The 25,543-nt window shown below is 33.0% G+C and overlaps 2 protein-coding genes across 4 annotated transcripts in view; both read right to left on the bottom strand.

The window, feature by feature from the left end:
• Positions 1–5,738: 5,738 nt before the first annotated feature.
• LOC139972072 (gamma-aminobutyric acid type B receptor subunit 1-like) overlaps positions 5,739–25,543 on the bottom strand; it is a 44,344-nt gene continuing 24,539 nt past the window's right edge. For 2 of the 3 annotated variants that reach the window (XR_011794579.1, XR_011794578.1), the window contains one exon: positions 5,740–6,247. The gene's annotated coding sequence lies outside the window, so the exon portion shown is untranslated. Of the gene's footprint in view, positions 6,248–25,543 lie in introns of all 3 variants that reach the window. The other variant, XR_011794580.1, reaches the window with a different exon arrangement.
• Positions 6,242–20,584, bottom strand: LOC139972073 (gamma-aminobutyric acid type B receptor subunit 1-like). The gene is made up of 20 exons (XM_071978974.1): positions 20,002–20,584; positions 17,629–17,766; positions 16,307–16,480; positions 15,895–15,993; positions 15,296–15,361; positions 14,467–14,664; positions 13,014–13,265; positions 12,695–12,755; positions 12,270–12,444; positions 11,723–11,895; positions 11,182–11,259; positions 10,654–10,819; positions 10,312–10,447; positions 9,854–9,955; positions 8,945–9,067; positions 8,621–8,767; positions 8,171–8,359; positions 7,745–7,834; positions 6,913–7,002; positions 6,242–6,436 (listed from the first exon to the last, which is right to left on the bottom strand). The coding sequence occupies exons 1-20, from the start codon at positions 20,236–20,238 to the stop codon at positions 6,386–6,388; spliced, it is 2,745 nt and encodes a 914-aa protein (XP_071835075.1). The 5' UTR covers positions 20,239–20,584; the 3' UTR covers positions 6,242–6,385.

Here is a 25,543-nt window from a genome sequence, read left to right as displayed (position 1 = left end):
ATATATATATATATATATATATATATATATATATATATTGCATTAACATAAAGTCTGTTCAAAGTATCTCTTTCGAGATCCGGCTTTAAGAATCACAAATGATTTCGAGTTAGTTAGCATCATGTTTGATCTCTAGAGTAAGGCAAAATATGTCACCAAAAACAGAACTAGTATTGTTCGATACAGGTGACAAACGCCTACAGTGGAATTACGACCTTCTTTACCGGTTTCGAACCTCTGCATATACAATCAGCGTCCATAGCCTAGTGGTTAGGGTGTCCGCGTACAGAGCGGAAGGCCCGTGGTTCGAATCCCGGTGGAGGCTGAAAGTTTTTCACTGTTCTTGATTTTCCAACTCATTACGATTTTCATTTATATATATAAATATATATATATATATATATATATATATATATATATATATATATATATATATATATATATCACGTACCAGTCTTTATTCAGCGTAATATTTCCCTCTCTGGGCACTTTCTAGTGTCTACCGGTATTTCAGAAGAAAACGACCTCTCAATCCATCGGAAAAGAATACCAAACACACGGACTCACTGTAAGGGTTATCCTATCGAGCCTAACCTTATATTCACACTATACTCAGTGTGTGCCATATTCAACCCCAATCGGTTTCAGTACACTTGCCAGTGCAGTGACTATTAACAATGTCGACAAGATCACAAACAAAATATATGGAAGTTGCAAAGTTTCTTGCAATGGCAGTTGCTCAAATCTGATCTAGCAAGGACTTTGAAATTAAACTAAAAACCTGCATCGATCGAGCATTGGACAACAAAATGGACGAAACGCTGAAGCAGATTAAGATACTCTCTCGTAAAATTCATATCATTGAAACCGACTGAATTGAAATGAAAACCATACAAGGTAAAATCACTTCACTGGAAGATCAGTGCAATTCCGCTTCAAGCAAATAAATCAGTTAGAGCAGTACTCACGGAGGAACCGCCTTCGTTCCTTTGGTTTTGACCAACAGCCCAACGTAAATACCGATGTCACCATCACGGATCTCGCATCCAAACATCTTGGATTCAACTTAAGTTCTTCGGATATTGATCGGTCCCATCGTGGCGGCAAGAAGGATCAAGACAAGACAGGGCTGTAATCGATCAGTTCCTCAACTTCAAGGTTAGGGTTCAAAGCATTAAGAACAGAAGGAAATTAAAAGGCTCGAAAATCGTAATCCAAAAGGACCTCACAAAGGCACACTAATTGTGTTTTCCTTCTCTTTCCTTTGTGACCTGAGATTGTTATGTCTGTTTTGTCATCCTATGATACTTTAAATAATGATAGCGCATTTCCCTTTCGGAGCGTATCTGATACGAATGAAATTTTAAGACTAACGGGTTACTTTGAAGCAGAGTAGGTTTCTTTGCATTTTGATAAGGTTGATGGTTATAGAGGATTTATATATTACAATGTGTAGTTATTTTGATGTTGACAACTTTAAGAATCTAGCTAATGATGTTTTAAACTTCTTCCACCTTAATAGTAGGAATTTGAACAAGACCTTTGAGGATATTAATAATTATCTTAAAGCACTAAATCACTTTTCTGTTATAGGATTTACTTTAACGTGGTTTAGAGATCAACCATCACCCCTTATTCATATTGATGACTTTACCCTTGTTGAACAACATCGAACAAACAAAACAGGTGGGGGAATTTGTCTATTTGTATGACATAACTTAACATTCTGTGTCCGCACTGATCTTTCCACTTGCAATGATTTTATAGAGTCCATATTTATTGAAATTGCCGTCCCGTATGAAGAAAAGTTTGTTGTTGGTATTGCTAATAGACCTCTGGCCAGTAGCCTACCTTTGTTTAAGATCATCTCTGTAATATTCTATGTAAAATTAATGATGAAAATCAGTTGTGTTACATCATTTAATATTGATATGATTGGTCAAAATAACGATTTAATTAATGATATCATATCTTGAGAGTTTATGCAGTCATTTCGAAACCGACAAAAGTTACTGATCGGTCGTGCTCGCCCATTGACAATATCTTTACAAATATCACCAACCGCTGCCTCTAGTGATTGGGTTGCCGGAGTTCTTTTGACTGATCTCAGTGACCACTTCCCAATATTCTTAAACATATCGTGTAAACTCAATGATGATATAAAACATGACATTTTTGTGCGAAATTATTCTAGGTATAACACTGGGAGCTTCAACTCATGTATCTCTAGAATCAATTGGGATACCGTCTATTGTGAATCCAATGCCAACTCTGCATATAATGCATTCTTTGATATCTTTAACAGATGCTTTCCCATTACTCGTTTGAGACTTAAGAGCCAACATTCCATAAAGCAGCCTTGGATCATCTCTGGTATTATTACATCTATCAAACGCAAAATAAACTCTATACAGACCCCGCTGCCATAGGAAATGATAAGTAATTCGTGTGTAAATGTAGGCCCCTCTCTAGCTAAAAATATATCTTCCCATAACTCCCCCGCAAACTACCTCTCTGGGAGCATTCCTTCCTCAGCTTTCCTTTTTCCATTAAGTGATGATGAATTAATTAGTTTTTCAAAAACTTGCCTTAAGTCAGGCAAGTCTGCGGGTTGATGACATCAAATCTTCTGTTGTTACTCAGGTCATTTCCTTAATTTGTACACTGCTCACTTACATTTTTCATTTGTCTTTAGCGACTGGTGTCGTTCCCGATAATCTGAAAATTGTCAAAGTGGTCCCATCTTTAAGAAAGGTGATCCTAACTGCTTCGTTAAGTATTGGCCAATTTCTGTTTTTCGAACATTCTGGAACGTATCGTTTACAATAGGCTTTCATTTTTGTTTTAGACAAGCATAGCATCCTCTTCAATGGTCAAAATGGCTTCCGGCCTGGTGTCTCCACCGACATGGCGCTTGCGGATGCTGTTGAAAATTTAACACATTAAAGCCATAAACAAAAACCATACAGCTTTTGGTCGAAGGCTTTCGATACTATAGATCACACCATACTTTGCGCAATAAATTAAATCATTGTGGTATTAGGGGCACCTTCCTCGATCGGTTTGTTTCTTTCGAACAGAAAACAATTTACTTTTTATCAGGGTAAAAGTTATGACGTTTTTAATATACAGTGTGGTGTACCTCAAGGTTCTATCCTTGGACCCCTCCTTTTTATTATTTATATGAATGATATTAGTAAAATCTCCTCCAAAGCTTCTGTTGTGTTTTTTGCCGATGATACAAATATTTTCTTGTCAAAACTTAAACACACTTTTCCTAGGAACGTTGTAAGATCTCTTTACCAAACACTAGTACTACCATATTTGACTTACTCTAGATAGATACCGATTTGCGACCGACTTCGTCCTTTTGGAACTCATCAGGTGAAGGTAGGAATTGACTTGCCTATAAAAAGTGCTGAGTCTGTACAATCATAACACTTGGGTAATACGCCCTCTCCTTCTCTCCTCGAAGCATGCCAGTATTTACTCTTTATAAGGTAAATAATACTCTGTGACGGGTAATTTTTTCATACGTGAAGAACTATGATGTCCACCTCGGTGATCTATTTTAGGTCCGCAAATATATTGCATTCTTTATGATGACTGTTATGTCTCACTATCTTTGTTTCTTGATGATATCAATATTGTTTGTATAAGTGATTATGAAATGTTACACGTATATCCTATACATAATTGGGCTACAAGTCAGTATGACTAATTATTATCAAACAATACATCGCAAACCCATACCAGGGATCGGCATGTACACTAATGAGCGACAAGCTATTAAAATTTGAGTCCTGGCCTAACAGCCCAATGTGCATCCTACCACCCCCATCCACCCCCATCCACCCCAAACACATGTGGTTGTGATATCCATATCTTCAGAAATGTTCATGTTTTGTAAGCAAACCTAGGTCGAAATGTCTCATTGTTTCATTTTTTGCCTATTTTTGCAGTTTTAGTCGAAATGGTATAATATTATCATGTTCCCGTAAAGTGCTATCATATTTTAACAATTGTCTGTAAAAAGTAGTAATCGTTTTCAAAGATTCTTTAATGCAGACACTCTGCTAATATTATAATCCAAGTACACGGTCAAATGTATCGCATTGCAATGTAACATTTATTGCAGGTTGACAGCAAAGTAACAATTCTGACGAAATTTGATTAACGAAGGGTTTATCTGACAAAAAATAATATAAATACAATGTATGAAACAGTCATTGAGATGCATGGAATGTTTTGTATTTCCCGTAAATATTACATTATTTGACGGGGGAATACCCTTTTAACGTGCATGTCAAGTTGTCTACTTTTACCCATGAATATTCACCATTGCGTGATTGTCACAACATTTTAGGGAGTGAGGGTGAAAGCTAATGTATTTTAAGTCCAATGGTTATTCAAGTCTCAATGTGTGTTTGCCAAATTTTAACTTCGACATTTCCAGCTTACTGCCCTAAGAGCTCAGTGAAAATAAAACCGTTCTATTCATATTAATAATCATTATTTTTATTGAGTTATCCCTCGTTAGACCTTTTGAGCTGAATAAAATTCGCCAGATTTTTTAACGAGTCCGTAGATTCTACAAACTTCAATCAAAATTTGCAAGCCCCGCCCAACAGATCATGCGCCAATCAAATCTCTCTGTTTTGTTTACGACCGTTAGGCCTAGGCTTACGTTTACTTTCGTAGCTAGCCTGCGTTAGGTCCATTATCGTGACTAGTATCTTTCTTTTGGTCTTACCGATGCATTCCATTGCAAGGGGTAAACAGGTGTTTTCAGACGTTTCCTTCGTGAAAGTGGGTCAAAATGTGGACGATACGAGTATTTATAGGTTACATTTGTGTAATGAACATGCTGATGTGGGCGGTCGCAGTGACTTTACGGTAAATCGTTCTTCTTTCGATTGCGACAGCTTTTCTCCATTAAACCCACCTGTTCAGTGTGCATTTATAATAAAAAACATTGTATCTGCTTCGGAAGTTTGTTGTCCGACATTCATCAGCAAACACGTATTGAGACTTTAAGAGAGAATGCATTGTAATATAAAGCCAATTTGCGGAGTTGAATAATTACATTTATTGCCATTGCGTGTGGCTTGATTGCCAATATTAGTGATAAAAAACACTGATGATTTGAAACGAATTTGGGTTCGGATAAACTTCATACTACATATATCTTATACACCCAAGTCCATCTGAATGCTCAGTGTACATACATCACCTATACTAATATGGTGTTAACAGTTTGACTTCGTTGTTTTTTTGTTAGCTGACGTTAACGAATCTAATTAAAGTCATGCAGAGAGTACAATCACTCAGCTGTACTTATGTGGCTATAGTAAGGAATTGGCAAGTTTTAAAGGTAATGACAGGCCTAATTAACAGCCTAAGGGTATCTTTGTCTTTGGGGAAAAAGGTTCGGGGGCTTTAGTTATTATAAAAATTCGTGAACGTGTAAAGGTAGATGTTCTTAATGATAATTCTCTCGATGGTTGTGCTTAAATACCTTTTTTTGTATTGCTTTATTTGTTACCAATTATATTGTAATATTGGCATTTTTTCACAAATAAACAATCAATCAAATAAACACGATATGTAACTTATGAACATTAAGAACTTTTATTCACTTCATCACAATATTCACAGATCAGCCAAATTTTAAAAATCATTAAAATTGAACCTTCAAACGAACCAGTCATGAAACCTTAATATATAAATATATATCATCCTTTATTAAATTTACTCAATAATTAAAGCCAGAAAGAGTGTTCGCTAAATTTTCAGACGTATTTAATTGCTACTTCAACCACTAAATTATCAATCAAAATACAGGAAACTATTAATGTATGAAACAGTCAGCAACAATGATAGGAAAGAACCTGGGCAGGTAAAACTAAACGACGAACTGACTGATTCGCTCTCAAACCCCAGTTACATAACATAGAGATTTTGTCTGTGTTTTATCGTAGTCAGGTGTGCATCATGGTTTCCCTGCAAGAAGAAAATAATGCTGTACATGATCTTAGCCAAAAGGCCTATAATGATAACAAACGTTTTATCCAAATCCTTCAAACACAACACCAAGTAGGAAACCGCATTGAGCATTTAAGTACAAGGATATGTATGTAAATAACATATGTTGTATATTGTTGTTTCATTGTTTACTGACTGTAAAGTCATATGACATGGGAAGTATCACATTGATTCTAATTGCAGAATTAGATATGTACCTAACCTATTAAATGCAGATGCTTACGGTCACTCGTTGAGATGCATCCAAATTTAGCTATAATGCACTGGTACAAGAAACAATGACTTGTCTTTCACAGAACATATCATATATATAATACGTTTGACAAATAACACATAACCATTAAAGTGTTTGGAGGGGGGCAAGTTTCCTCTCACGGACCATTTGCTGCAACTGAAGAGAAATACGTAAAACGTCATTATTCATTTGCATACTACCAAAAGTAGTTTGTTGTTATTAGTTGTAAATGATATAATATTTAAACGCATCATGTGTATCTTACAATTAGGAATTAAAATAAAGTATCTGATAACCTTTCACAGTATGTAGTTAGTATTTTATTGTAAACAAAAATAAATCTTTATATGTTTTATATACTCTATAAACCAAGATCTTGATAGTCTACAAGAGAGAAAAATATAAAAATGTAATTTAATTTCTAAAGAATCACGACGTATCTGTTCGTTCAATATAGCTCTCTTATTCATATGGTCAACGAATGATCAGCAAAAGAATTGCATTGACAACATGTAATTTGTTGGTTTCGTGGAACCTGTATATAAGTTCGGTTTAACGCGTACCGGTTTCACGAAATTAAATGATTTGTTTAACCTTTTACATGAATTAGTTTGCATATATGATATATTTACCTGTTTGTACTCCTTTTTCAGTTTGATATTCTCATCCAATAATTTCTTTGGTACCTTACCTCGCAGGTTTTCATTGGTTGATGCAGCACTCTTAGCAAGAGACATAATAAGAGAGACACAGAAGAACTAGTTACTAATATTTGTGTATTTAGCTACAAAGCAATGTCATAGGTCAGGTCAGGTCGTAGGTTACACGTGCGCCCATTCATTACGTGACTGTGTATATCATGTTGTATCTTCAACGAAACAAAATGTTTAAGGTAGACGAATTACTTAAGAAAATATAATATTTAAGCTTTGAATATAAGACTTCGTTTGAAACGTTTCACGTATTTGGAAACTAATCAAGATGTAACAATAAACGTTATAAATCTTTAAATGGTTTGTTTCGTGAATTTTTTTTCTTTTAGCATTCAACAGTTAGGAGAACGTATTATCAAGTAGTACTTGATTCTCATCCAGATTGTGTTGACTATTCAGATTGACAAAGCCTCGATATTTCAATGTCATTAATTAGATATTTCGTCTTTGTTTACTTATGAAACCAGTTAATAATCAAGGAAAGGAATGGGAAGGAGTTTTTGGCCAGGCCAGACGTATGATACTAAATGCTCAATTTACTTTAAAAAGGTTAAAAAATGATATTTGTACCTTTAGCGTTGTGATTCTGCTACGTTATGAAACATTGTTAATTTTATTCGGTGAAAGATCCAATAAAGTTAGAAGATGATAAATCACTTCCTTCGAAATAATTCGTCATATGTGAGCGGCAATATTATACATCTATATACATACTTTTATAGATAAAGATTGCATGAGTTACAGTCCTTACCGATGAAACATCAGCTGTTGATGACGTACATTGGCTTTTTCTTGATTCATGACTTTCGTCTATTTTTCGATTTTTCACCCAATAGATTATCTGAAATGAGTACTTTTGTCCGTTTAAAAAGCACGTAAATACGTGATGTATAATTATATAAACGATGCTATAGTTATTGTCTGTCTTCCGCGTGGTATAAGATGAAGAATAAAGAATTACGTATGCATTTCATGCAACCATTATTAAACTAAGCAGCGTAATAAAGCTTCAGGATTTTAACAAAAATACATCGAAAGTTTTGTGATTGAGTAATCTCGTTCATTACAATTTTCTTTAACGTCGAAACGCCAAACCAATTGTCACGGTTTACAATTCTGCAATAAATCGAAAAATTCTGAATTGCAAAAGTTTAGTAGGTCATCATACTTATTTCACCTTGGGTAAGTACAAGACCAAGATAGTGACGGTAGTGCAGCCGTTAATCAGGGAGGATGTAAATATAAATGTCTCGGTGGGTGTGTTCTTGAGGAGGAATATCAAGATGAGACCACAGACACCAAATAAGATGATGTTATAGATGCAGATGACGACCTGCTTACTGTCTCCAACCGGAGACAAGTCAGCCTAAAGATGATAAAGAGTATAAAAGGAGATACAATATTAATATTAACCAAGAGCAATCATTCAGAAGCGGTATATGAAAATTACACAGTGTTAAATAACCACTGTACTATTTTCAAGGTATTAAGAATAAAGATGGTTATAAAGACATCATGTGTGTGCTTGCCGGTACTTTTATAATTAAAAAGTACTGTGTTTTTAGTTAACATTAAAGTATTTTAATTTATGCATATACTGATGCAAACTTTTGGAAATATACTTTACTTGTGTTATTTCATAAGATAGAAATGACCCGGTGAGAAGCAGGACAGCTTTATCAGCAAACGAGAGGAGGAGAGGGACGACTCCATCTCCTGAGGAACATTCACTGAAGTAGTATTCAATGAAATGATTGGAATTCTCCGGATCCACCTAACAGGAAAATAAATAAATGACATATCAATACTCATTCTGCCAGATTCGGGTGCTGTAGTTTTCACGATGCATTAGGTTTTTAGTGAGATTTAAAATTTGTAGTTAGTATGATTTATTATATATATGATGTTAATTCATGTATATTCATTCTGAAAGAAGTTAAACAAAGCTCACCTCGCTTCCCAAGGGCACAAAATTAAGGTAAACAGGATACAGAAAGTTTTTCAAAGTCAGACAGATCGCATCAAAAATTAAGAGCGCTGCAATTATGCTACGAAGTTTTAAAACACTGCTACCCTGTGAAAACGAAAAGAAATCCGAATTGAAATGTTAATCAAATCTGCAACACCTTAAACCTCAATAACATATACATATATTATATTATAATTATATATATATATATATATATATATATATATATCTATATATATATATATATATATATATATATATATATATATATATATATCTATATATATATATATATATATATATATATATATATATATATATATATATATTTATATATATATATATATATATATATATGTATATATATATATATATATATATATATATATATATATATATATATATATATATATATATATATAAAGTTGGTTGGTATATATTTATATATATATATATTTATTTATTTATTAAATATGAATGGATATAAAAAGCTGCATCGTATTGTTTTAATTACAATTTAATCATATGAACCCTATTAATCAACGTTCACGTCAAGTATTCTTAATTACCATTTCAAATATATGCATCCATCCATGCATCCATTTATCCATCCATCTATCTTATGTATATATTTATACGCGCTCCTGAATCTGAAGCTTCCTTTAGTTCTTATACTTATTCAAAAGTAAGGGACATGATTGTAATCACATTGAAATAAAATCTATATATTAGCAATAATCAACAAACAACAATTATCACTAAAATAACTAACAATGACGTTAATCTACATTTGACCAATTTATACCAAAAATGTTTTCGCTTCCGTTCCGTTATTAAGCAAGGCTCCTTAACTTTAAAGGTGTAATGTAACCATACTAGTGTATAACCTACCACGTGATCATCTGACTTTAAGGAATTATAAACCAGCCAGATTCTTGCAACAAGTGTTGATACAGCCATAGTAAAACCCAGAGAAGCAATGACATCGTTAATCTATACATCAAAAAGGAAAATTATACTGAAGCTTATGTTGTTTAAAATCATCTTGAGTTAGCATTTATTGACAGTTACATTTATATTCCTTTCCTATTGTTGACCTCCATATGACCAGTAAAAAACATATATAAAAGCTGCATCTTTGATCTATTAACAAAGTTTTCTCTTCAGTAATCATGGCTATTCTTGGATAAGCTGGCAATTAGTTTTGCTTTAAAAACTCCAGCGATAAGACCGATGATTCCGATGAATATTAAATTAAACGATTATATTGATGACTTCATTTTCGGATGCATATTACAACTGACAAATATTTATCTAATGGATGCGGTGACCTTGATAATTATTATTACCTTGCAAACGAGGAGATGATGTTGGTCTGATAGAGAGGGCAGCAGATCAGATTTGGTACACGACACTGAGACATACATTAGGAAGCCACCGAACAGTGTGACGTAATCAAAAACAGCATCCATGCCACGGCGTGATCTGTAAGTGTCAAAACAGTGCAAAAACCTGAAAGATGTTATACTGAAAGTCATGATTAATAGCTAATTTCAATTTATGATTCATCTTTTTGTGATATTGCTATTTTCTGACAGGCATAAGTGTAATAAATTTGATTTGTTGTTACTGACCAATATTTATTATCTATTAATGAAAACAAAAAGGAAGAGGAAAAATTGAGAACTAACCCTCTTCTGATATAACGAATGATGAGCAGGGATGTTATAAGAATAATCACTATTCCAACTGATGAGAATGACGTCACCAAAATATGTAAATATGCTGGTATCAGTCTCTCTATTCTATCAGTCGTTATAGGGACAGTAATCGGGGCATCTAGAGGAACCTCGCCACCTGATTAAAGTAAAAAGAAGAAAAGAAAATGCAAAGGCAAAAACTAATGACCAAAAAAGGAATTAACAAAAGTGAGTATGGAGAAAATAGTCCATCTAGTTAAGCATTACAAAATGGTCATGTATAACCAGCGGTTTGTAATAAAGACTAGATTATAGATAATGAAATATCAAGTGAGACAATAACATTTGATTGAAGGTATGCTAACTAAAATGGTTGATCATACATTAAAACTTAATAAGAGTCATGCTTTGTATAATATGTGAAAGCATATTTGCAGCAATGGAGGCGCATGGAACGTTATATGAATTAAAACCGTTGTTTTCAAGAAACCAGTGAGTAGTAAAAATGATTAATGTTACCGGCCCATACGATGGGAGTCTTCCAAAGCATTTCATCTGTAGCTGAGGTGTAAACTGCAAGTGATACACCAACAATAGCTGTAACAATAGAAACAGTTAAAAAGATCAATGAAGCTAAGATCGAACCTTCTTTCTGAAGATAATCGGGTGATTTTGATTTGCATTGTGATTATATTTATAATTTAAGCTATTCATTGACGTTTAATGGCCCGTGTTCTTGTCATAAAATGAGCTGCAAGTTTTATAAAGCAATTTAGTGGTGTATATCTGTGTTTGCATATCCCAACATAGATAGATCTATCCGGTTTGAACAGCTGTCAAGTGTACAGTTCCATGTCAAGGAATACTTGTACTTAATGTGTACATTTATATTTCTCGGTAAAGTAACCATACCCGATGAGTAAAAAGTCGCATTTGCCAGGAGAAGCATGAGCTAAAACGATAAAGAAAAAATACAACAGCTTGCATCATCAAGTATTAGCTTCAATTACATGGCACACATTCGATATCATTTAGTAAGATTCGTAGTGAATTTCCAAACCTGCTTTAGCCTTGCAAATAAATGCCCTTTCTTCACTACAATCTCCAGCGAATTCTTTATTTTCGGCGCCAAAATCAACGAAAGCACAGTCACGTGACTCGTCCCTTATCCAGACTGACGTGCCTGCATCGATGTTTGATTTTGTTTGATTCAATGTCTGGTGACCACCACGCCTGCAAGTCAAAAATAAATTATGATTGATGCTCTTTCAAGTTTGATAATTAAATAAAAGAGAATGGGCCTGTTGTTTTCACCCTGGCAGGATCGATACTAGCTGAGGAAGATCCTGCTTGGAACGAAACGCTAGGACTTCTAACTTTTATGTATTTAACTTCTTGTAGTAGATAAGTAGTCTGTTAACGGCTTATTTTCTCTTTTAAGTTCTGATTATTAATACTTATAATCTATATATTATAAGAGAATGTAAAGAATGTTCGTTGTTAACATGTTAATTTATTCCGAAATGTATTGCTTTATCATTAATAACTTCATATTTAGAACCAGGTGTGCTTTACATTGCTTCAATATTAAGCTAGTACTACCTTACCAGTTTGTTATCCATTTTCTTGATAAGAACGAAATCTCCCCGTCCGTTGACAAATCTGCAAGTTCTGCGCCCGCTATGGTACATGACGTGACAGCTTGACTCCAATCAGCCGTTTGGTTATTAGACAAATGAAAACAATACCGAGTATGTAGAAACCAGTCAGGAGGACATCGAACTAAATGGGAAATATCAATTGGTTATACTGCTGTAGTTACGATGATGTTGTAGTGTGAGGCAAAGTAGGAGAATCTTAAAAGGGGGCATTGGTATTCTAGGAGAATTGAAACTTCCAACCCTTGACAATCTTTCTGCTTTGAGGATTTTGAGCGTTTCATTTGGTCGGGGCGTTTGAGTTTGTTTAGTGGTCAAATGTTTATTGTGAATCCAAGATCCGCCAATGACTGCACTGGTGTATGTATACGTACCTTGTAGTTGAAAAAGTTCAGAACCACCAAGTCTTTCTCCTTTTGCGAACTTCACTTGTCCCTACAGAATTAGTGTGAACAAAAGCTTTTTATAACGTCTTAGAGATATTTCAAAGTAATGAATAAACAGGTTGTAAAGCATTTCAACAATTGTGGATATATGTTTATAAACTCAAGTGATTGCCCTTCTATCGTTCTGAGAATCTCTGGTGAATAAATTATATTTGATGATTTTGTACATCCTGAATCTAGAACGAGTGAGACTAAAAACGGAAATTATAAAAATAAAAAACCTATGTAGAAGCAACATGTGACTTACGGTAGCTCCGAAGAAATCCGTTGTTGATAATCCATCCAGGAAGAGTTGGTATAAGTCGACATCTGTGTAGGTAAAATCTTCAAGACGTTTAGGACTACTAGATTCCTGCAGTATTCTTGCTGAGCGGTTTAATAATAAGCCAATAGTCCATATTGCGTCATACGTGTAAGCTGTATAACTATTGAAAGTATAAGCTTGGTATTTAGGCCAAGTCAACCGATGTTTCATCTCTTCTACAAATCCGATTGGAGTCTTTAAATCGAATGAAAATAAACGATCAAAATATAGTGACTTACTTCAAGTTCATATGCTGACAACATGATTCAAACTAAAATGCCAGAATGTAAATTAGTAATTAATGCATTCAATCAGCCACACAACCACTAAATCACCCAACGAATCAATCAGGCAATTGTACCTGGTAGTGATGTTGTTCTCATTTCCTACGGAATGTTTTTAGTTTGTATACTGGCATTGGTTTCAGTTTCAAAACTGTTTACATTCTATATGCTAATTGAAATGAAACGAAAAACATCTAAAATGTTTCACCACTTTGCGTTCACACATATCAGTTTCACATTGACAAATAATACCCTCTGATACGGCTTCATAAAATCCTAACTCCTACACTGAGCAAGATATTCCTAGCGTTTAGGTAAGCTTATGTTATTAGAGCCTTAACATGAGATGAGTACAAATCAACCGTGTGAATATTTAATTACTAGACCGGCTGCAGACCAATGCACCACCTAAAGCAAAGAATACTAAGGTTAATGTATAGATACAGCAATGTAAATGCATAAAACATAGCAGGTATGTTTTAACGCTTGCAGAAAACTGACATGCACATGTGCATCTTGCATACACTTTCTTATTGTTAACACCTTATGAAACCTTAGAAAATTCTAATAAAACCTGATATCGTTTCAAAGTATAAATTGCAGGGTTGAATCCTTTTGTTCATTTTTATCATGTTCCATTAATGATTATTATACTTCGTAATATCTAGTCAAATTCAGTAAATATCAAATTCAATCGACATGTATGCAAGATGTCATGAAAATGACAAGTCAGTGATATCCTTTAAGGAAACACATTGATCGAGTTTCTCGTGGACTTTTTAAGCTTCAGGAGAGATGCGCTGGTGTATTTTTTCCGTGTATATTTGTGTTTGAATGTTGGGATGGGGCTGCGTTATAAGGCAAGAGTTAAATAATTCAAAGAGACATGAAGAATGTATAGACAGATTCGATAAAGTTCAAACTTGTTCGTGTACTAATAGTATCGATCACTTGCAGCCCATTATTCAAAGAGACTCCTCATAATAACTTTTTTCGGCAAACCACGGTTCTCTGAAACAAAACAATTAAATAAAAAGGTAAACTTAAATTTGCCGATGTGTTATCAATGATATAATTCGTGGCTTTAAACTACACAATAATTAACAGCTTACGATCCCGGAAATAGTCGGTTTCTCCAATGGACTGATGAGGGGAACGTCCACTCCAAGAACGGTGGTTGTGAAAAGAATCTCTTCCAATTCCTCTGCAGTACAGTTCACGTTGTCGTCTTCGATCAACCACCAGTTTGGCCGATACCAAAATGGTATCACCCAAACTATATGCGGACCATAAAATCCGGCCTTGTAAGTCTGTAGATTGGTAAAATATGACACTGTACTGGACACAAAGACAGCGTGACGTGTGCGACGTAACGTTCCAACGATATACAATTACAACTTAACTAAGAAATGATTAAACAACAATAAGTTCATATGTATATTTCTGTAATTCAAAGTAAAACACGATAGGAATACCTCATGCATTCTCTCCCAAACCAACTCATTGGTATGGGATATTTCAATAACACTTGCTAATATACGGGTATGGTTAACCCCGGGATTAACACGCCATGGACTAAAAATATCACTGGATTAGAATACACGACTTAATACAACATAATTTTCCAAGAGTGATACACTGCAAAATCAATCGCAAAACAGGGACTATGCAATTAAGAAAGTCACTGCATAAAATAGTTGTGCCGATTTAGTTCTGGATAGATATCCCTTGTTTGTTGTTTTGGTAACGGCTTATGTGATACACCGTGACAGGTGGCTGGACATGTTCTACGCGAGTCAAAAGTTAATATTTGATACGGAGAATAATAAAAATGAAGCCTAAAGTAATAATTGAAAATGAATTAAAGTAGGAAACGAAGGAACACAGGCTAAGCTATAGGTAGGTATTAAAACATCATGATTGATAAATACTGAAACTCACCTCACAAAAGATGAACCTTGTCTGAGATTCATACACAATTGAAAATAATATTCGAACATCTTGACTCTACAAGAATTCAGAAATATTATTGAATTTGTAACATTCAAAATAACATAACAAGAAATGTAATAATACATTAAGAAAATCACATGAAATATATCAGGTCATAAGATAAAAAAGTAGTTATTATACTAACTCTGTAAATATCATGTTTAAATGAAGCGATACATAATTAATTGATATGATATTAATATCGAAAATACTACCGAAAGGAACTTTAGCAATAACGTATCAAATCAAAGTTCAAGGTAATATAGAAATATATTATATACATTGGTTTGCTTAAAATGAGTTTATTCATCAGATATGAAAATGACTGAACCAAGACGTCATTCGCAAATGTTATCAGTCATATGTTTAAAATTGCAAATTATATGCTCAAATAACATATAGCTTCTTCAACAATACCTTCCACATATTTATTGGTTAAATAAGTAATATAAACCTAAAACTGTAATGGCAATCGTCATAATTTTATTTAAATGCAATCTAACTTAAGAATAATTACAAAAGAAAAGAATTAGATCCCTATAATTTACCTTGAGATTCTCAACTTGGTTTTTTGCTACATCATTAAGTTGCTCCGTAATCAGTGTTGCGTTAAGGGACTTAACTTTCTCGATGAATACATTCTGAGCCTACATGATGACATTAGAAGATTCATAAATCAACTTGACAAACAGAAAATGAATTCGCTTATATCTGAGAAAATTATACAAACAATACAGTACTACAAGAAATATTGTTGATACGTTAATAGGTTAGATACGTGGAGATATTTCTTGTTAAAGGAGAGCTTTAAAGCATTTTTAACTTTAAAATTTGTTTTAATTCTGATTTTAATGGTCTGAAGATAATAACCAAATGTTGATGAAACTCAAGGCGATGACGGTAACTAAAATTAAAATCGATATATAAAATATATAGATACACTTTTTTCTTGCAGCGTACCTTTATGTTAGCTTCAGAACTATCTGCTAAATAGCCTATCTTCCGCCAGCCATACGTTTTCATCAGCCAGAAATAGACTTCGTTGAATAACTTTGTAGCGATCGGAACAACACGGTAAACGTTTGGGTACTTGACACGGTTTGTCAACTCGGTAGTAATCGCTCCGTATACAACCTGATTACCGCAATAATAATTATATTATATATAAAATATAATATATAAAATATAATATATAAAATATAATATATATATATATATATATATATAAATATAGGAATAACGGAAAATCTGTCAAACAACTATGCTGCATTTAGAGAAAGGCTGGATCTCGAGTGAGATACAATAATTAAATGAGGTAAGTGATTGGAAGTAATATAGTATATTTATATATATATATATAGTATATATATATATATATATATATATATATATATATATATATATATATATATAGGAATAACGGAAAAACTGTCAAACAACTATGCTGCATTTAGAGAAAGGCTGGATCTCGAGTGAGATACAATAATTAAATGAGGTAAGTGATTGGAAGTAATATAGTATATTTATATATATATATAGTATATATATATATATATATATATATATATATATATATAGTATATATATATATATATATATAAATATATATATATATATATATATATATATATATATATATATATATATATATATATATATATATATATATATCCACTCTCCACCCACTCTTAAAGAACTGAAACATACATTTTACATTTACATTTTATGTAAATTCTTAATTAGGGTAATAACAGTTTTGGAATTTTCGGAACGGAAACTTACGGTATCTAATAATTAACAGTAGGATAATGACCTGTGTATTAAGAATGTGTAAACCTTTATTGATACTAAAATCTTTTGTTTTTCAAAGTAGAAATCAAGTAAAACTGGAAAGTCATTTAAAAAAGCGATGAGCAAACATTGCGTCTATTTGAAATGATAATTTCCTGTGGGAACTTCTTGTCTTCTTTGGAGTCGAATTGAGTCAAGTCGAGGAAGGTATTCTACTAAATCTGTTATTGAAAAGGATTTGATTTGAGTACTGGTAGCATTGTTTTGTTAAAGTTATTTTCCAAAAATCCAATATAATATCTAATTGATCTAATTTAACACTAGAATAGTTGGGAACTAGGTTGCAATTCTTTAGTGAGTATAAGACTTAAAACAAATGATTTTATTTTTGTTTATGGAGGAGAATGTCAAACCTAACAAAGAGATGAGAATCTAAACATACTGTCAGTAGAAAAAGATCAAGTTAAAATTCTCAAAATATGTATACTTACATTGATTAAATTCCAATATCTCGAAGCCGATGCAATCAACTGAGCACCTGGTGAGCAAGGTGGGCTCAGTAAAAGGATCTTTTGAGGTTCACTGTAGATATGACGAAAGAGAATCCGAGCGGCTCTACTTTGAATGCACTGTTAGGAAAGAAGATGTACAAGAATACAATAAACTTCAATATATCTTAAATCAAGACACAATTACCATACAAAGGATTTTAATGGAGCAGCAGACGAGGCAGTAGATCATTTTTAAGCAAATATGGGTTTCTCATAACACTAATATCAATCGAGAATTATTCACTACAGCGGATACTTCATTATACATATACATTAATAATACATATAAGATTATCTACATCAATGGTGAGTGTTTCTTGCAAATTATGACTTTTCCTCTCGTCCCCTCAAAAGCTGTTCAAGAAATTGATCAAAAAGTTTAATTTGATGTTAAAGCATCAGACATAGCCTATAGCGATCACAGTATCGACATTTTTACTCCTGTTTTTATTATTAAAATTGAATTATTTGGATCTGGTGGGAAAAGGCGTTGCTGATATCATGAAAATAAATTGTATAATGATTATTCCAGTAGATATCTCTGATAGTGAAAAGTTCACGGTAACAGTTATAATGGTGTACTCGGATATGAAGAATGTAACTACAACTAAGGTAGCTCATGATATCGATACAGGCAAGTATATATAAACACGCTCCAAATGTCTTCTACGTAAAAAAAAACTAGTGTGAATAGCTTCGATGCAATTAATAATAACATCGATTAAGCTGATCTATTATATTTACCACACATAATAAAGAAGCTGGTAAATAGCGATTACATATGCACTTACTGTAAGTGATGTTTGCAGAAGGTACATATAAGACCCATTAACTTATATACATGTTGATAATTTTGACGATATTTAATGCAAGGAGTCCATTTACTGCTCCCGGGAAATATAAAATAACATGTTAATGGGAACACCATGTGAACTGTCAGTATAGTGTGAGATAAAACAAAACTGTCCTCTGTAGTTGCAGAATTAAGCATGAAGAAATTTAATTCAAGAAGGACGCCATTCGGTTATAAAATCCAGGGCTACAAATTCCATCTATGCCACTAATGAAGGGGACTAAACTGACCAAAGGTGCACAAAGCTGCGGCTACCTCATAGCATCTACATTTTACCGAGTACAAAGAGAACAGCCCAGATAACATGTTGTCTATCTAGCTTTTACTTCCACACAAGTAGGCTATTATGCAATCCCTATGTACAACTTTTACATATCCACCGAGCTTATCATACCATCTTACATAATAGTACAAAATGAATGCCTTACGGAGATATGTTAAACTTAGCAATCTATAAAACAAAGTTGAAAAGAAATTATAGCACTTACCAACATGTCAATAGACACGGTAAAAGGCGGTCAAACAAACTTTGCATTATTTGTAATGAATCATCAAGATTGTTTGTAATAGTGAAGGTTAAAATTATTCCTTATGATAAAGCATTCTAAACAGAATAAACCTTAAAACTTTCTGTTTTATATTGTGTTTATTTTACCCTAATGTATATTCATTTTCATTTGATTTCAATGATTAAATATCACTTTTATATTTATCTCTAGCGTAATTATTTCTTAGTTAGAGTTCTGATCTTGTTTCAGCACCACACTTTGTACAAGGTGTTGGAGGTCATTGTTTCCCTTCAAACATTCTCTCGGCTCACCATACAGTAACCATTTCTACCGTAAAGTTCACAGTAACTTTTCTTTCAATCAGATATTTCCAGTTGACATTCATTTTTTTTTAATAATATAATAACTAAATATCATTTCTATGTTTGAGAATTAATTAATTAATGGCTTTTGTGAACCACCGCTGAAAAAGTCATTTGGACTTTTGTCTTTGTGATGCTTTAAGGTGCCTTGTCAAGTAAGCAATTTTTGGCGTTGGGGATGAAATCTCTTTTTTTTATCCTCAAATTGCAACTTTCCTTCTGAATTTAAACAAATTACGTCAAAGTACTTCATAAGAGGATTCTCGATAGGATTCTGCTTGACCGTCTAGCCTCATCCCAACCACACCATCGGCGACCTGATATACTTATGATATATTACATATTACATCCTTACTTTTCTTTCTAAATCTCTGTAAAAATAATGTTTATCCAGGACTGATCGATCCTTCATATTTGTAGCCCACTTACTATTTTTAAATAGTCTTGCCATTACTGTCAACGTCCATTTACACTGGATAATTATGTTTCGTAAATAATTAAATTAATTTCCTGTCTGCTCTATTACACTCAGAGCGGTGAGTCAAGCACCGGTATGGAACCAAATCATATGAGTAACGTATGAACATACCTGTGAATCATTCCAAACCATCTTAAGCTCGTAATCTGGTAGAATATCTGATCGGTTGTTGATCTGTTCCAGGGCTAGTTCAGCTGATACCAGACATCCAGAACCATCCCATCCTACCGTCATGGACATCATTCCACCAATATAAAGAGGAATCTTCGATGAATTGTAACAAAAAACAGGCGGAACTAAACACCAAACCATGATCAACAGACAAAGAGTCCGTAAATTACTGGCCATTGTCCAGTTCGATAGATTGACTACTCAACATGAGTAACAAGCATCAAGAAACCAAAAAAATGTCCTCCTTCAAATGGCAATTTATTTTGTAGTATTTTAGTCTTCCAAACCAGAATGGATTTAATTCAATACGTAGAAATAAATGTTAGTTGAACATCAACTTAAAAAAGTGATAAAAGCTTCAAATGTTGATGAAAGTGCCCTGGGATCATTAATAGTACACGTGACTGGCTTAATCGACACCTATATTGTCGATTATTGTCTTCCATATAGGTGCTTTGCAGTGAAATGTAGATTTGAATTGTCTTAACGGACCGCTGAATCTTCTCAAATATGTTCGGTAATGAGAATTTAATGGCTATATACTCAATAACTCGACCAAAAACGTGTATGGAATATTATATTCCAAACCTTTCCTCTTAATTTATTGGTTTTAGCAGCTTGAAGAATGAAGAGTTTGTCGTATTTTTGTTAATTATATATATACTACATAAATAGCTAATGCAATGACTATAGAAGGCCTTGGTATGCCTAGGTCATATGTACATAAACGAAACAAAACAAAACGATCGCTCTAGCTTGAAAAGGAGGTTCTACGGTAAGGTCAAGAATCCGCGACGTTTCAGAATGGTCAAATTTGACGTAATGAAAAGTAATCTAAACGATAAAGTTCCCAACAAATGTTTTATAGAATACTAGTTAATCCTGTTAGATGAGAACATTCATTGCGATATATAAAGTTAGGCTCGATCACCTATATGTACGATCGTTCCAATCACAGATCAGCTGCAATCTGATCGGTTAATATGAGAGTATCCGTTTCTATCTATCTATCTATCTATCTATCTATCTATCTATCTATCTATCTATCTATCTATCTATCTATCTATCTATCTATCTATCTATCTATCTATCTATCTATCTATCTATCTATCTATCTATCTATCTATCTATCTATCTATCTATCTATCTATCTATCTATCTATCTATCTATCTATCTATCTATCTATCTATCTATCTATCTATCTATCTATCTATCTATCTATCTATCTATCTATCTATCTATCTATCTATCTATCTATCTATCTATCTATCTATCTATCTATCTATCTATCTATCTATCTATCTATCTATCTATCTATCTATCTATCTATCTATCTATCTATCTATCTATCTATCTATCTATCTATCTATCTATCTATCTATCTATCTATCTATCTATCTATCTATCTATCTATCTATCTATCTATCTATCTATCTATCTATCTATCTATCTATCTATCTATCTATCTATCTATCTATCTATCTATCTATCTATCTATCTATCTATCTATCTATCTATCTATCTATCTATCTATCTATCTATCTATCTATCTATCTATCTATCTATCTATCTATCTATCTATCTATCTATCTATCTATCTATCTATCTATCTATCTATCTATCTATCTATCTATCTATCTATCTATCTATCTATCTATCTTTTAACATCTCCAGTTTTGAATATATAGCATTAACTTTCCATATCACACTTCATTCGTGATAAAATGAACTTTGATGAGCAGACATTTGCATATCTCGTTCGCCCGTCTTATTAATGCTATATTTACTTTTACGTAGGTAAAATTCGTCAAGTGCGTCTTCATGTCAAAGGCCTTGATGAATGTACTTTCTCAAAAGGCATAAAATTCAAGGTTCAAACCATATATCGAAAATATTGACTCCATTACCATTCATTAGAATAATAACTTGCATCATTAGCTATTAAGAAGGAGGTGATCATACTTATTTCACCTTGGGTAAGTACAAGACCAAGATAGTGACAGATAGTGCAGCAGATGATCAGGGAGGATGTAACTATAAAGGTCGTAGTGGGTGTGTTTTTGAGGAAGAACGTTATGATGAGACCACAGACACCAACTAAGATTATATTATAGATGCAGATGTCGACTTGATTACTCTCTCACACCGGGCTCAAATTCGATTGTGTGTAAATATTTGAAACAATGCGAACGTTGTTTATCGATCCGGCTAATTCAAAGAACTAATATCATGAAAAACAAAGTCCCTGTTTTCTTAAGAAACTCGACCAACGAAAAAGATTCGTTCAATTTAACGTTCGGTACGCAAGAAGATAATTGCTACACGTGTTACAGTGGTTTGGTGTACATTGTGGACGATTCTGCATGCCCTCTAATTTCCCCAAGTTAATTATCGAAATTTGATTGTATACAGAACAAATATATTCAATAACACAATTATTATTGAACAATGCGTTGACAGAAATCCGCGAAGAAGTTAGAATGTAGACTACTTGGTGAGTTTTAATATTAGCTTTCTAATTGCACCATTGGATTATGATTAAAACAAGCATAGTCTACGGATAAAATGTTTGATAATTTTTTCGGAATCTTATGCCATAAACTAGATCAATTGTAAAGAAAATACATAGAGAAAATACATAGAGCATACAACGTTGTTAAGCCGTTGTTGATGTATTATATGAGGAACGTGTTCATTCATAGCAGGCCAAAACTTTGTTAAGCCAATGTATGTCGCGATGTATGAGTTATGTGACCATCCCTATCCTATTATAGGTTTTATGGTGTATACCTTTTAGGCGATATTTTTCTACTATATGCTTTTGAATGTTTACTGTCTTTTAAATGTTTCCTTATATTAATTGTTTCAATTCCTGTAAAGCGCTTCGAGCAGCGTTGCTGTGGAACGCGCTATATAAGTACTATTTTATTATTATTATTATTATTATTATTATTATTATTATTATTATTATTATTATTATTATTATTATTATTATTATTATTATTATTATTATTATCCCCTGCAGCATAGGGTATTGCTCAATTCAACCTTATGAATACTTTCTTTTGGAGTATATGTGGATTTTCTTTATAATATATATATATATATATATATATATATATATATATATATATATATATATATATATATATATATATATAATATATATATATATATATATATATATATATATATATATATATAATCTAATTTATGCAAGATACTGAGCATTCATGCTAGAGCTTTGAAGTATGTTCAAAGCAAACCCACTATTTTTTCTAACTCTAGATTCCAACAAAAATGAAAGTGCCCACCCCAAATAACTGAACATCAATTCTAACACTGTGTTATTAATATTTAACTTTGAAATGATAAGCAGCCATTATCATCTTAAAAACCATCAGTAAAGACAAATTAGGGGATGATTTACCATGTGAGAAGATTTACCATGTGAGAAGTACCATATGAGAAGTACCATGTGAAGTACCACGTGAGAAGTACCATGTGAGAAGTAAATTTTCCCACCCCATTCGTTGGCCAAATTTTACTATCATGTATAGAAGAGTATGTCTCTTGTAAAAGTATGAAGTCATACCTATGTTTTTTGAAGTAACCAAATACTTTTTAACGTTTCTGACAGTCTCTGAGTCCTCGGGTATTATAAGTATAAAACTTGGAAGTGCTCATTGTGATTCTCATTATTAACAATGTTCCATTCTCTAATAAAATTAAACATATCCTTTGCAGATAGAAGTGCAAACAAAAATCCCGTGAGGGAGTTTGCAAGTAGGTGGTTGGGTAAAAGTGACCTTTACGAACTGGCTTCTATTTATCGCCGAAAGAGATTATCCCTTGACCGCCTAGTCCTGTCAAAACGATGAAATGAATTGAACGAGTTATGTCATTGTCCCGGGCATGGAGAATAGAATTATAAAAGATGTGTATATATATATATATATATATATATTATTATTATTATTATTAGAGAAAACCAGAGAAATATGATATGACTCATAATTGACAAATAAGGAGTACAGTTTAAGAAAATATATTGGAATTTTCGGTCCCCCGTATTGCGGTCCTTCGTCAGAAATACTTAGCAGTCAAATGAAAAGTACAAAATGTAACACAATGAAAGTATGACGCTAGATAAGTGTAAGTTGCATTGATGGAGTTAGAACCAAATAAACCATGACTATACAGGGAGCGGATTAAGGAGCAAAGAACGGATTACATATGTTTGTAGAACTGATATTTGTTAAGGAGTCCCAAGTCTTGTTGAGGCCGGTGATGTGAGACTTAATACGAAAGATCCAATCGATTTCTTTATGTTTACGTTCTAAAACTTTACTCCTAATTTGTCAATTATGAGTCATATCTTATTTATCTGGTAATATTTTCTTTTGGAGTAAACGTGGATTTTCGTTATATTTATTTCGTTTCGTTTCGTTATATATATATATATATATATATATATATATATAGATATAGATATAGATATAGATATAGATATAGATATATATATATATAATATCTATATATATATATATATACATATATATATATTATATATATATATATATATATATATATATATATATATATATATATATATATATATATATAAATCAATTAAGAATAACACACCAGAAAACCAGAAAAATTCCACTTCACGACCGGTTTCGTCCTTTGGGACTCATCAGGCGAAGGTAGGAATCGAACCCCGGATCTTCGTGTCACGAACTGAAGTCCGTACCACTCGACCACAGTGATTCTACTGGTGTGTTAAAGCGTATAAATTAGCTTTGAATAACTGTCATTAAGGGCGTTATGGTTGTACAGAGTGCACCCCTGGCGCTTTGAATCTGACAATTACACACAGAATAACCACTCTTTAGGCAAGCCAAGCCGTAAATAAGAAATGAATGTGTAGCAAGTGGTATGACAGATATATAGTAAACCAATAACTGCTACTCAGAGGAACTTTCAAACAGAAAATACTATACACACAATCTAATGCTTAATGATTGATTGGACTAACAAGACTATCTTACATCTTTATAAGCATAGACGTAGGAGGCCGGGGGCGGGGAGGGGGCTGGGGGGTGTCATAACCGATGCATGTCTATATGAAATGTACATTAACCTGTCGAATGCGCGAAAAATGTTGGTTATATTTTCGGGCAAGTCGTTACAGCCCCCTAGATCAAACTGGACTCCTACGCCTATGTTTATAGGGTATACCTACTAGTCAACTATAGGGACAGCTGTTCAGCTCCTAACCAGTCATTAGTTGAAACAGCCTTTCGAATTCGTCTGTTAGTAATTTTGCACAGTAGTATCTGCTAACAGGTCTAACATGTGTTAAGGTGTTATAACACTTCATAGCGTGAACCATCAGATGAAAGCAGTTGCCGTATCTTACAGCTCTTAGGTCACTTTATTATATTACAAAGTATCCCGTACACGAGAACGCAGACA

Source organism: Apostichopus japonicus, chromosome 8 (assembly GCF_037975245.1).
Source record: "Apostichopus japonicus isolate 1M-3 chromosome 8, ASM3797524v1, whole genome shotgun sequence".
Taxonomy (NCBI): domain Eukaryota; kingdom Metazoa; phylum Echinodermata; class Holothuroidea; order Aspidochirotida; family Stichopodidae; genus Apostichopus; species Apostichopus japonicus.
The sequence above is the reverse complement of the archived record's forward strand: the minus strand, read 5'-3'. Positions and strand labels throughout refer to the sequence as shown.